The sequence below is a fragment of the Buceros rhinoceros genome, unplaced genomic scaffold, assembly GCF_000710305.1.
Source record: "Buceros rhinoceros silvestris isolate BGI_N320 unplaced genomic scaffold, ASM71030v1 scaffold36045, whole genome shotgun sequence".
NCBI lineage: Eukaryota > Metazoa > Chordata > Aves > Bucerotiformes > Bucerotidae > Buceros > Buceros rhinoceros.
Window position 1 is genome coordinate 480 of NW_010415231.1, and position 14,373 is coordinate 14,852.

General features: G+C 37.8%; 1 protein-coding gene across 1 annotated transcript; it reads right to left on the reverse strand.

Annotated features, from left to right (window-relative positions):
• Window positions 1-3,224: 3,224 nt before the first annotated feature.
• LOC104494509 (sodium channel and clathrin linker 1-like) lies at window positions 3,225-12,883 on the reverse strand (the record flags this gene model as incomplete). Its single annotated transcript, XM_010137361.1, has 8 exons — window positions 3,225-3,294; window positions 6,965-7,161; window positions 8,530-8,722; window positions 9,614-9,759; window positions 10,258-10,332; window positions 10,815-10,886; window positions 11,768-11,866; window positions 12,706-12,883. Coding segments are annotated over 8 exons (1,030 nt in total), but the record flags the coding sequence as incomplete, so codon positions are not given.
• Between the last annotated feature and the right edge of the window lie 1,490 nt (window positions 12,884-14,373).

Below are 14,373 nucleotides of genomic sequence, written 5' to 3' on the forward strand. Positions count from 1 at the left end.
AAAAGTTGTATCTCACCACTAGACAACAGCAGCAGATGCTTAGGATTATTAATTTACCAATTTGTTCATATTATGTATTAGTATTAAATTATAATATTTTATTAGTTAAAGAGTTAAGATTTTCAAAGCTCCTCAAATGCATTATTACACAGAAGGAACTTCTGAAGTACTTACCCTCCTCAGCACTTCAGCCAACATTTCTAAATTCTCCTGTAGTGTTTTGTAGATTCGGTTTGTATTTCTACAAAGAGAACAGACTCGTGGAGACCTATTGCTACCCCTACTCACAGCAATCATCCACACGTCCAAGAGGCCACAGCAACATTCATAGCAAACTTGAGACACTCATCAAGTTCCGCTGCGGTATTCGACTTACAAGATCGACCTTTTTCCCACCTGCAGTTTTCAAGATGTACCCACTGACGGGCATTCTGTGGATAATTCAGTCATTTGACTGAATATAACACTGTTTCTCAATGTGAATCCTGTTCTGAGCCCTGAGCCAACCAGAATCACGTTCAACAAAATAAGCTCTTGCTGTTGTCCAGTGGTGAGGAGTCTGGTAAGGGTTTATGTATAACCACTGGTTATCTGCAAAATTCTTTCTCAGTTGACCCCAATTCTTCTCTCCCTTCTCAGGATTAGAACATAAAAATCCATGAAAAACAGTGATACACCAATTAGAAGGGATTAACCATCTATTACTACTTGTATTATAATCGCTTTTTTACTTATTTGTTTAACCCAGTTAACATAAGTACAGACATGTCACGATGGACTGTACAGAACAAATGAACAATCTGCCCTTATCTTTTAAACCTGCATACAGTCTTGCACTTTATTTTCTTTTAGTAAATGCTGACAGATCTGATTGATTGATTACCCTGTTTTCACTTAAATTCTGTTGTCAGAACTTTCTCTCTCACCCTTTCTCAGTCTATCCTGTTGTTACTGTTCTGTTCTTCCGAAGTTTGCTTCCTTCCAGTTTACGCATTTCCTGCATGTTCGTTCCTTTGGTATTGCCTCCGCTGTCACCGGTGCAAGCACTCACTGCCAGCAGACCAATGCCCACTGAGCTGCCAGACAACTGCTGCTTTGGAAGAACTTCCACCCAGTTTTACTGGTGAGCACGATGCTGTATGGTATGGGCCATCCCTTTGTCAGTCGGGGGCAGCTGTCCTGGCTGTGTCCCCTGCCCATTTCTTGCCCACCGCCAGCCTACTCGTTGTGGTGGCAGAGTGAGAAACTGTTCAGCAACAGCTAAAACATTATATAGTCATAAATCTAAACCACAGCACCACACAGGCTACTATAAAGAAAATTAACCTCATCCCAGCCAAACCCAGTGCAGGTCTTTAAGAAGCATTAAATTCACCTTAACTTAAAATAAAAAATTCTCCCAAATTTAATCTGTGGGTGACAGTTTTGCATGTGTTTGTAAACACATATAAACAGATACGGATCAAATTAAATTTATACATACACATACATTCTTGAAGAAAGAAACAACCTAGATTCAACAGTAAAGTCTTGGGACAACTCATCTTGAAATAAACAGGAGAGCTAACCACGTTTTTACAACCTCTAACAGGAATCATTCATTTGCATAACTATTTTATAATTCAGTTCACTTCAGTAAATGTCATTAGAACTCAAAGTACATCTAAAATGGATGCAATCACAGGTCAGAACAGCTTCATTTCATTGTTTGCTAGAGTGGATGTTTTGCAGAATAAGGAGAATAAACACTAGTCAGGACTTGTTAGTCACGCTGCCAAGGGCAATGTTTTTCTTTGGAACGACGACCTATGTTGCAAGAAGCACTGACCTTCTCAGTTGCCTTCAAGATTGGCTTTTGGTGCAAGCATGTTAAGGCAGAGCTGGTTCCTTGTCCTCTTGCAAGGTGAAGGTGAGGTCTATTACCAATAGACTCTTCTAAAAGTGATACAGCATCTTAAGATGCGGAGAGGAAAGAAGACTTCTCATAAATGAAGACTGTAATGTATTTTTATGAAGAAGATGGTGGAATTTAGTCTACAAATATTCGATGCATGGCTTACTGTTTCAGCACAGTTTTTCACTTCCAAGTTCAGTTTTATAGGGAACAATTACATGTTTAACTTGAACTGGGACCCAAATATCCAAGAAAGCACAGAAAAAATTTCAGTGAAGCCTGAAAGTATCGATTTACTTATTAACATTTTGTCTACAGGTTTTTCACTGATCTATTAGATTCTCATATTATTTAAAAAGAAATCATTGCTCTGCTCTACTGTTGCAGGTTGCAAAATTTACTTTTCTTTATTTTCACTGATGTTGCTTTATTTGTTACGAGTATTTATTTAACGCTTCCTTTATGCATATGGATTACACTGCACAAATAAAACACTGCAGACTTAAAGGATGACAAATGAGCAGCACAGAATATGGAAAAGTTAGCAGCTGCTGCTGGGAAGTTAGTAAAGAAGCCAAAATGTTTCAGATAGATACCTTCACATGGAAAAATGAGGATAGAACTGAAAAACAGCAACAGACCATGAATTTAGAGCAAAGGAGTGGGAAACACCTACGCGAACAAATGGGACAATGACTCAGTGCTTACAAGAGCTGCACCAACAGCAAACTTCTGGTGAAATGCAATATAAACCGCTTTTATGTAAGCTGCCGCCCCAGTACATGTGCATATGCCTTTGTTAGGAAGCTTATAACTTCCTGAGAAACATTCACTTACAAAGCACATTACTATGCTGTGAGTAATAATTCTTAGTAAAAACTGAAGTTCTGCTACATGTCGCCAAGACAATCTCTGTATTTGCTTCTGTATTTACATGGATCTGATACATCAAAGAGTAACTTCATGATGTGCCAAGGGATGTCTCAGACCATCCTCAAAATATACAAAATAGCCATGATACGCAGCTCAATTCTTTAATTCCAAAAAGAGTATGTATGTTGATATCTTCAGCTAAGATCGTAACTGCCCAGTCAACACAAGACGAAGTTTAAAGCAAACATCACGTTTTCCTAACGTTAGCTTAACTAACCCTCTCAAAACCATGTAGATTTAACGATGTATGCACGCAGGAGAAGTGGGTGAACGTTGGCCTCTCACTTGGACAGCCCCCCTCTCCCCCCGTTAAGGCTTGGTGACACCATTTCCTGCATGAACCTCAAGAGGACTTTCAAGCGGAGCCTTTAATGCCAGAGATCCTGCTTACCCAGTATCAGTCTAGTATCCAGTGGTCTTGCTGACGTTTCTGTGATAAATGCATTTGCTGCAAAATTATTTCGCTTCTTAAATAATCAGCAACTTTTAGTTCACAACAAAGTACAAAAGGATTTGCTGCTATTCTGTACTTGCACACAAAATAGTTACTCAAAATGTTATTGTGATAAAATCAAGGTAAGTACGATAATTATTCATTTATAAGACAGGCCAGGACTTGGCACTGAATAACTACTGCTGTGGAACTCAGAGCTCAGTTCCATACAACTGCATTCTGCACTGTGTAACGAGCTACCTGATAATGCTCATTACATGAAAAATAAGCTGGATTTAAATTTTTGAGATAATACTTACAGGTTCTGTTATAGCCACTGCACAGTTTTAATTAGGAAATTCCTTCTGTCAGTTTAAATTACAACCTTTTAGCAGGGAACAAACTTGTTTCGATCAGCAGCCTCCTTGTCAAGGAGAGCAAACCTCTAACAAAAACGTCTGCTTCTAGCTTATATAGTATGTAAAGGCATCACCTACAAAAAGATCTTAGAAGGTAGCTGACTTGACTTTTAGACTCGCACCAAAATATCTGCCACAGTCTCAGAGAATCACGTGGACTTAGTGTAGACCTACAGTTTTTAATGAGATGAATGTTTTTTCTATTCTGCTCGTCAGGCACTATTCTGTGACACAGGATGTTAAATTATGGCAGGAGTTTTCCAGATGATGCCACATAGGCAGTATCTGACATTGACAGGGACATTTTCAAAATTTATACTACCTATTTTTCATGCAGATTCACAAAGCAGACTTCCTCTCATGTCTGGTACATTTTCTGTGTCAGCATTTTGCTGCAGATAAATAAGGTCCAAAGCTTTTGGTCCACTATAATGACATTTTAACACAACATTAAAGCTTTAAGAAGGAAATCAGCTGTCTCACAGACAACTGTAATTGTTTTGGAAGTCAGCAAATTTTTTCCTTTTAATTGGAAGTTGCTGAACTACATCCAGGATCTAGTTATGAACCTAGATGCTCAACTGTGAGTTATTTCCAGTTTCATTTACAGAAAATAAACTACAAGTTTAACAGCTAGAATTTACCTTAGCATGAAACACTACAAAATATTTTTCTTCTCTAGTTACTGCATTTACCAAAGATGTCAAAAAACTGGTGGTAAATAAGCACAGCTCCCGTGTTTTGCAGATGGGCTCACAGTGATGACTTCTGAAAGGGACTTTTTGCCCTTTTAAAGAACTAATTAGTAATCTTCGCAAAATGCAGGGTATTTTAAGGCAGAATAAAGCCAACCTGTATTTGGGCAGGTAAGATTAAAAAAACCCCCAAAACTGTTCACTTAGGAGAAGTAAAAATGAGCAGAGTGGTTAGAAGAATGGCCAAAAACGTCCTCTCTAATTGCATTTAGCATGATTTTGAACAACCTGAAAAATTTAAACTGCCCTAGTTATCATAGGCAACAATCCACTACTACCACAAAGTGTTCCGAACACTCAGAAAAGGAGCACTTGGAAAAATGAAAAGCAGCTCAGTGATGCCGCTGGTAAAACAAAAAGGTCATCAGTAAATGTTTTCTCAATCATTCCTGTATTTCAGGGAGGACGGAACTCGCAGCATTCCTCCATTTGGACAGACAATGCAGACAACTAAGCATGACTTCACTGAGTCACTCTGAAGAGGAATGAAACTAGTTTCAAAGGAAACGCTGCTGCTGCTGTTTGCCCGGTTCACCGGAGGTCAAATTCACATACTTGTCTGAACAAGATGGAAAGCCCAGTTAGAGTAGTGGTCGGCCAGGCTTTTGTAGGCACCGTTTTGGGGAAATTATTTTCCTTGCTTGTGTTTAGAAACTTGGGTTCTAATTCCACTCACACCATTGGCATTCTGACGTCTAAGAAAAGTCAAGGTATGCTTAAAAAATCGTGACTCCAAAAATTACATAGGGTACCGGAAATATTATGGTTCGGGCTGAGAATATGCAAACCATTATAATAATAAAACAGGAAAAATACAAAAATTACTCCAAAGGAAACAAAAGCTGGTCCTTCTTCAAAGGAAATAAAAGCCAGAATTCAGATGTTTCCAATTTTAATAGGGCAAAAGCTTTGCTTCCTTGTTAACACGACAGTAAGTAACCTCTAAAATCCATCTGACCAAAGAACTACATGGGAGTGCATCCTGCATTTTAAGTGACTAAAGTACGGGGTAATTTTGAATTTTCAAGGCTTTGTACCCTGAGTTTTTCTTCTAAAAACCACTGCATGCACATTATATTCTTCTCTGACCATTTTAAAGAAATGAGAGTTATGAAATCAAGCTTCTTAGTTTAGAAGTTACTGTGTACCAGTCTGTCGATCTCCAATTTTCATCCAGTTTTGAAGAGGAAGAGATCTTGAGGACCTATCAGGCTAATTTAATCTCTAATTTACACTCTACTGGATCTAACTGCCAGAGTTTCCAAAGCTTAGAAATCAAATAAAGCACAAGGCAAACATGTATCTTTGCCTCTGCTGAGGGAAAGCCTGTTTAAAACTTGGCCTCAAGCACCAGCTAGCTGGCTAACCAGGGGGAGGGAGGGAGGGAGTGTGCGTGCCAGCTTGCAGCTACCCACAGTTTGAACATTGCTTGCCAGCAGAACACAAGACACGCGAGGCAGCTGAGGTGGAGAAAGGCAATACCAGAAAAGGAAAGACACTACAAATCCACTGTCTGCTGGTCAAGTCATTTAGAGTTTAACTCGCTGAAAAGGAAAACCCGGATGAACATAGATGCCGTATCTGCTTATTTCATAAACTGAGCAGTGTGGATTCTTAACATCTCTGAATGGATATTAACACCCAAGTAGAAGCAAACACTTCTTCTACATATATATAGTATAGGGCTATAGTCCAGGGCTACACATTTAAAAGGTAAGTTTGTAGACTTTGTGTCAGACATAGCTTGCAAATAGCTAATTTCTCCTTGGGCTACAGTCTCCTCTACTCGCCCGTTTCCAGTAACACCACTGTCTTCTCTGAAGCAGCTGATGTCTGTCTGTATATAGGCTCACAGCGCCACTGGTGCTTGTATTACCCCGAAATGCCATGTAATCTGCATCTCTCTCTTGTGTGAGATGACTCTGTTGTTATGCCCTTTCAAAACTGAAAATATTCTTATATTCTCTGCTGAGAACAAGTATCAGTTAGTTACCTGGCAACTTGTATGAATTAAGACAAAAGTAAAGTTTGTATCATACTTTGCCTTAAGGCAATCACATATCTCCTTTGTATCCTCATTTATGACAGCAGTTGCTCAGAAGGAACATTAGATGAATGTCCCGATAGCTTTTTGCAGCTTATTTTAGAAAGCTGGAGACTCGCTCCACAACTAATTTCATGGTGACTGTTGTGAAGAGCTATAAATAGAGGTTTTCATAATCCAAAGGTAAAATTCTCTAAATTGAGCTGCTGTATCTTGAAAGGGAAAATTAAAAGTAATACATTCCATTTACTTTTTGTCATTACAAAATTAGCACTCATCAACAAGATGCAAAATTTTTACTTCAGTGCTAACTTCACAAAGAGGATCAAAAGTTCCCTTCAGAACATTCTTTCTCGTTTTTCTGGGAGCACATCACTAGTGCGGATGGTTTGCTCTGCATGGTTTTTCACCACAGGTCTACTACCATGTACCAAACAGTAACTAGAACTGCAACAGCTTCCAGAGGAGGAACAAAACTGCACTTACTTTAGCTTACTGATCCTGGCTTCTGTAGCTTCAGTAACACTTTTTGTTTCTTCTTTCCACCGATTAGTTGCTTTTTGCTGAGCTATCAAGAGACGTCGAAGTTCAGCAGTAGACTTCTGATTGGTGTCTTCCATCTCCTGAAGTCGAGCTTCATACCCGTGTTCTTTCGCAGCATGCTCATGCTCCATTGTGCTTATCTAGAAAAAATACGAACTGGGTACAGTCAACTCTCTAGCTTTTTACTTTTTTTTGGTACAACACTTGAATTAAATTTATAAACTTTTGTTGAAAGTGTGTAACATACAATAATTAAACTTGTAATTATATGCTCAAAGAGATACATGTTCCCAAAGCCAATTTAAGTAAATAGTACAACTGACAATAACGGCTAATGAGCTGTGTATGCTTATTTTTGTAACTAATCTTTATCCTTCTCCCCTGTGTTTTCTCCACAAAAACGCATCCTTTCTTTTTCATCCAGATAAAATGCGTTAGGAATTTCTTAACTGCATCTAAACCCCTTTGTACACCAGAGGAAAATGAAAGCAAGCAATAAATCTTAGCTGTGACTATAATGGAAGCCTGTCTGATTAAAAGTGAGACACAGATGTGGTATCTGCTTCATAACCACTACCTATCAGTTACAAGACTCTGGCTCTCTGCTTTTAAACCGGGAGTGACCAAAGGGTTCTGGAGTTGGAACCTGATTTCCTGTTTAATTTGCCTGCCTCCTTTATCTCGCAGTGCAAAGTGGAAACCAGATTTCAAATGGTCCCTATTGATAACTTGTAACACTGCTTACTGATGTCTTCCCCCTTGCTGCAGATTCTTAGATCCCTTTTCAGTATCTTTACACTCCTGGAGTTCAGAGCAGAGAGGAAAGTACTAGCTTTATACGTTCATCAAGGACCAAAGCTGTTCCTCCCTCCAGAAGCCAAAGGTACCGCAAGTCTGCTGAGGTTACTATTAATTCATGACCCCACTGCAGTTGTTCAGGTGCATTTAATAGAACGTGTTCAGAAAGAGCAACCATCTTTATTATCTTGTGTGCAACTATTCATATAGAAAAATGTTCTCCGTCCAGAAAATACAGAACCAGAGTTTGAAAACCACACTATTAAATTATTTATTAGTTATGCACTGCTCTGACAACACGGTGAACACACAAGTAGAGGAACACTCTGGACTGAAAGTCATACGGCGATTCCTAACACATTACAGAGAGTAGATAAATGAAGATCTGGAATTGGAGTAAGTGAAATCACTTGACGGAAAAGATGTTATTATTTCTTCTATTCATTCTATAAAAAGCAAAGAACATTTGGGATCTTCTTACCAAGCAGGATTTAATACATATTAAAATACAATCTAATTAGCAGAGATGGAGTAACCCAGTGGATTCTGAGGGCACACAATGCTACAACAAAATTACTTTTAAGAAGCCAGGAAGCATCACTGAAACTTTCATCCTTAATTTAAAGTTTCAACGATTTTCTCTTAGAACTGATGCCTTATTAAGCAAATATCAGTCTTACGTTAAAACAAAAGTATCATATAAAACATACCTTTATTTTAGCTTTTTGTTGGGCCTCTGTGGCCAATTTTCTCAAACCCTCCATTTCTTTTTGCAACTGTTCACTCTCTTGCTGAAGTTTCAGCCTTTGTTCACTAACAAAGGCACTCTTTTCTCTTTCTGAATCCAGAATGCTTTGCAATTTACAGATAACTTCCTGGCAACGAGATTTCTCTTCCTCAGAGCTGAAAGAGAAGAGAAGTCTTGCTGGAACCCAAGAGCTGAAAAACTACCATATCAGAGGGGGTGTGTGTGTGGAAAAAATAAGGGACATATCTTTAGTCTAACCCAGTACAGCTGTTCCCCTGTTTCTTCCTGAAAGTTTCTATCATCAGCTTGACCTGATCAATGGGCTTGACAGCTAGAACTAGGCACAAGCCAGCAAGATGATAAACTTCATAAAACCAATCTAATATTGCAGCAGTAAAATGGTAACGTGAAACCGAACATTTTCATTTTTATAACGTCCACATTCCTGACTGGGGATTGCTCCGGTGAAGTGACAGGATCTGTGATCATCAGAGTACAGAAATGACTGAAGCTTTTAGAGAATACTACGCTTTTCAAGCTGAAAACAACCACCTGGTCTAAAACTGTGTACTTCATCGTACTTTTTACCACTGTATTTCTGGAACTGCGAAAATGTCGATTAGCACTGAACGCAGACCTGAAACTCAGTAAGCAATGTAGACACAGTGTTCTGCATGTACTAGGAGAGATACCACACCAGAGATGAATTTATAAAGTAATAAATTCTGCCTGCATATCTCACAGAGTAACTTTTCCTACAAACAGTATTTAAAAACACAGTAAGATTCCAAATAATATACTCCTATTTCATTTTTTTAACGAACAACTTCTGTAAAGAAAATCTTCCATTCTATAGCATGTTATCCCCTTTAATTCTTATATAGTGGCTCATAATTGTCCTTGCTTCAGAATTATGTTATCTTGATACTATTCCTGCTACTGGTTAAAAGGATGTAACAAAACCCTAACATATAATCAACAATTTCAATAGTCAGAAATAATTTCTCTTGTCTTCCATTCTCTTTCCTGTAACATCCGCTACTTACTTCATTTCCAGTTGTTTCAGTTTATTTCGTGTTGTCTGTAGACTTAGCTGAAGGTCACCTTTTGCAGCTTCTGCAAGTAAATATTTCTGATGCAGTTGCTCTAGTTTTCTATTGTCAGATTCATGTCCTCGGTCTTCTCTGTACATCTGAAGAATAAACTTACAGGTAGGATCATCTGTACGTTACACTGGGAAATGGCAGCACAGCGGTGACAAGGAGGCTACTCATTCCTCATTGTGTCCTATTTTCCAGTGATTTAAAGCAAAACTGAATTTCCGTCATTGTTGCTGCTACTTGGAAAAAAAGTTTTTAAAGATCTGGCATTCACTGAGTTTTCTGTCTACTGAGCTGAAGTTTAACTGGCATATGTACCAACAGTCTTTTGGATTGTGCCAAACATCTCCTACTTTTACACTTTTTCAACTCATCTTCAGTTCAGTATTACAGCTTTAAAACCATTTCCTAGCACCTAACCTGAAAGAATATAAAATTACATGAAAATATACTATTAAGAAAGCCTACTCAGAAAATAAAATAAGAAAATTTAGGGGAAAAAAAAAAACCATGAGAAATGGGAAAAATCAATATATCTTTTCATTCTGAAGAGAAACCTTAAATGTAATGTAAAAATGCAATTGCCTCACCTTTTCAAGTTCTTTTTCCACTGCTCTCTTTTCTCTAATGGCTCGTTCAATTTGACCCTGTTTTTCTCCACATTCCTATTTTAAAAAGTAATTTTAAAGTAAATCTAATAAAAATAACTAAAAAAAAATTCCAAGTGCCAAAGCCCAAACCCAGTCATTACAAATGTCATTCTTGCCACTGCCATGTATGCATTAGACTCTATTTACCTGCATATTATTTTCTCTATAAAATCAGACTCACTCACTACACAGACTAAAACATGTAAAATGGAACTTTTTAAAAATAAATATAATCCATAAATAGGTGCATAAGGACCAAGCTGTTTTGGTCTCCCACATCGTTTGTTACAAGTTCCCGGTTCAGTCATTGTCAGGTAACATGAAAGACACTGTATGTTGCAGAGTGCTACACAGTAATAAAGCACAGCCCTAGACAATTACCCATTAATCGTATTTTAGTTGACTTTTACCTGACTTCGGTATTTTACTTGATCAACAAAAACTACAAGTCTCAAATGCTTTGCTATGAAAAACACTTCCATCAGTCAACACCGTACCATCTGAAGAGCTGAAAGTTCTTCTGTCAGTCGAGAAATCTGCATGTTGTATTGCTTCTTCACAGAGTCCACCTGGGATCAAAACCAAAGAAAAACTAAAAGAGTAATCCCATGAAGCATTTTTCCATCCTGTTTACGCAGTGTGTATGTGGTGCATGTATATAAATATGAACATATCTAGGACTGCAATGAGTGACAAATCTTACTACATAAAGGCTAGAAGAATGTTTATTATCAATCTATACTACTGTAAATGGGAGTTTGACAAAAAAAAGGCAGAAGGGAAGACATCACAACAAGGCCTTACAAAAAGAACAATGAGACTATCAGGAAAGCTGCTGTGCATTAAGTGCATATTTGTGCGTATTTGCAATTTGTGTAATTGATATTTTTAGATCACAGAAGAGGTATTTATTTGTTACTACCTGGAGAAACATGACAACTTGTAGTTTAAAATTTTATTTTTTATGCTTTTGATAGGTTCACTTTTACCGAGATAATTTCAAAATAAGAAATAGGGCATTTCTAAATGTCTGAGTTCTGATGAGTAAATCCTTGTCACCACTACGGTGGTTATCCTAGTAGCTCTTCAGCTCTTGCACCTTCTCCAAACCATGTATGACAAAGCTCACTCTGCTGATGTGCTACGGAATGGAATCTCTGAAATGGAAGTGCCATTCTTTACATGCTCACAGTGCAGCCTCCCCTACACTAGCATCTGGAACAGACATCAACACTTTCAGTTCTGGAGAGATTTAAGACTAGCATTTAGTTTAGAAGAATGTATGTCTCGATAACGAAGCGGAAGAGGAGTACTGTCAGCACGCTGCCTCGCTACCTCTATTATCAGAACACTTTAAGAAAAGTGCTCATGATGACCGTTCATCACCAAAAGCTTTTCACGCTGAGGAAAACAAAAAATCTTCCCATTCGTTCTTAACATCATGACTTACTGCCTTCCTAATTCTCGCAGCACTATCTTCTGCAAGTTGAGACATTTCATGTTTCAGTTTTTTGATCTCCTCTTCCTTTTGTTTCTCCCCAAAGAGTGCCTGGAAAAAAATATCAACTTGAAATACTACTGATAATGTTACAGTAGTGACACAGTATCTAGCACTGAGAGAAGAAACCACACATAGCTACTGTTCAAAATACCTTTTTTCCTTTTTACTTCGGAGAAGCGGAACTAAGACCCAACAAGAAAACAGTAACAGCGAGAACATTTTTCATTAAATGCACATTCTTGTAAATCAGAACCACGCAAGAAGTTAGTGTTAGTAGATGCCTTTGGGACTTACTGGGACTCTCAGATCTTGGCTGGGCATGGAATTACACAAAGACAAAAGAGTTAACTGATACGTGTACTATGTTGCATTTTTCTATCCCGTTCATTAGTTAGCTTCCCAGTTAGGAAAATTCAGGATGGTTTAGCCAGAGCACTAAATTAGCAAGTGTCTGCAAATAGCAGTTTATTCTTACTACAGCGTTAATCTAAACTATTACTTATAACAAGCCACTTACTTATTTGTAACTGTTCAGTTACTGTCTTAGAGACAATTTAAATCACAACAACTTTTACTGGGCTGCTTCCTTCTGTCAACTTCATCTGAGTTCATAGCAAGTAGCATCACATGTTAGGGACAGTATCATCACTTAGATCACCTTTATCCAGGCACTCACACTATTTGAAATGTACGCTGCATGACTAGTCTAAGTAATGTACAGTCATATCACAGTTCGCTATCCTACACATGATGGATTTTAGTACAGCAGACCTACAAAAAGCTTCGTTGTGTATGCATGCCTGTAAGAATAAATCATCAGGCACTTCACAACTGTAAGCGATGAAAGTATTCTAATATCTAAGAAATATTTTCATCCATCGCCTTACCTGACTTTTTTGCAGTTTAGCTTCTTCTAAGAGTTGTACAGTGTCTTGGACTTTTGCAACAGCACGATACTTCTCACTTTTAAGATGAGCATAGTCTGTCTGAAGCTCTCGGATTTGTTTCTCCAGGGCTGTTTTTTCTGTTCTCATCTGTCCAACATCTTGGACAGTAACACGTAATCTACAAGACAGTAATAATTTTACTCATTTAACAATAAAATGCTTAATTAAGATACTAACTCTTTCAAACTAAACTAATAGGAAGTATTTATTCATAGGCTGCCAAAACCACATTCCTGGTTTTCTGTTTGTTTTTGGACAGAGCCTTTAAGTTTAATATTTATCAAGTCACAGAAAGAAACAGAATTAAAGGAGTTAACTCAGCTATCTAATCTCAGAAGATCCTTAGAAGAATGTTGCTATCCTGAGATACATGACTGGAAATGTTCTATATTAAAACAGAATAGAACAGTCCCAGAAGGAATAAAGTTTTCCTCTGTGGAGGAAATGGAATAATTGGATGTGGGCAATGAAGTTGCAGCCATACCATTAGAACAAGAAAACCACCAGTAATTTTACAGCAGCTCAGAAATTCTTATTGTTTAATTATGATTGTCAGTATCGGCAGGCATGAGAAAGGGCTAGAGAGCCTCAGAGGTATCCTCAAAAGAATCTCAGAAAGTTCCACAAGTGCTGTTGGTTCAATACAGTGCTCATTTCTAATATCCATAGCGAGCACTTGGGCAACACTTGGGCTGCCTTTTCAAGCAGCCGCAACTTTTTACTTTCTGTGTGTAATAAAAGACACAAAGAAAGACAACCACTTAATTTTTGTGGAACCAAAAACCTGCAGAAAATAACACTCATACTCATTAATCCCTTAAGACGTTCTAGAATAAACTTAAGAGCCTCCACAACGCTTAGGCCAGTGAAATTCATCAAGTTAAGGTAGCCACACAAGTCTGTGCAAACTCCTTGAGGCAGTACTTGACCACAGAGCCACACGGTTGGTTCCCCAGTAATTATTTGGTTTCTAGAGTTACTGAAGAGCCTGCTAAGCTCACTCACAAGGCTGTGACCAAGAAGGGAAGAGGAACACTCACATGATTATTTCAAAAAGAAATTAATGAATTCTTCTTAGCTATCAGATCATTTGACTGATGTTAATAATTCAACAGCTGTTTGTAATACTTGGATCAAAATCATTCTGCTCAGATAAACGTCAGATCCTTGGAAAGTGAAGGGGAAAAAAAATCCACGCAAAAGCATCTGATTTATTCTTAGATCTCCCAGTAGACAGTGCTGGAATTAAAGTTCTATTCCTTAACAGGGATTCAAACTACTTTTGTAATTAGCATTTACTGTTAAGAAATGTGCTTGAACAGTTTTCTTAAGTATTTTTTTTTATATAAAGATGGCTGAACTAAGACCTGAAACCAAATCTTATTTAACATGGACAGAAAAAGCTTTATTCACCTTTATTCAGTTTGCATGAACATTTTCAAATTTCAGTGTGAATGTTTTTCATTAGAACTCCACCTAAAGCTAATGAGGGTTGAGTAACTAGAATTTATGTACTAGAAAGAAAAACACATGCCTCGTTTTCCCTCCATTACAGAAAATAAAATGAGGTGGTCTGTCTTATTTATTATTAAAATAATTATTATTTAT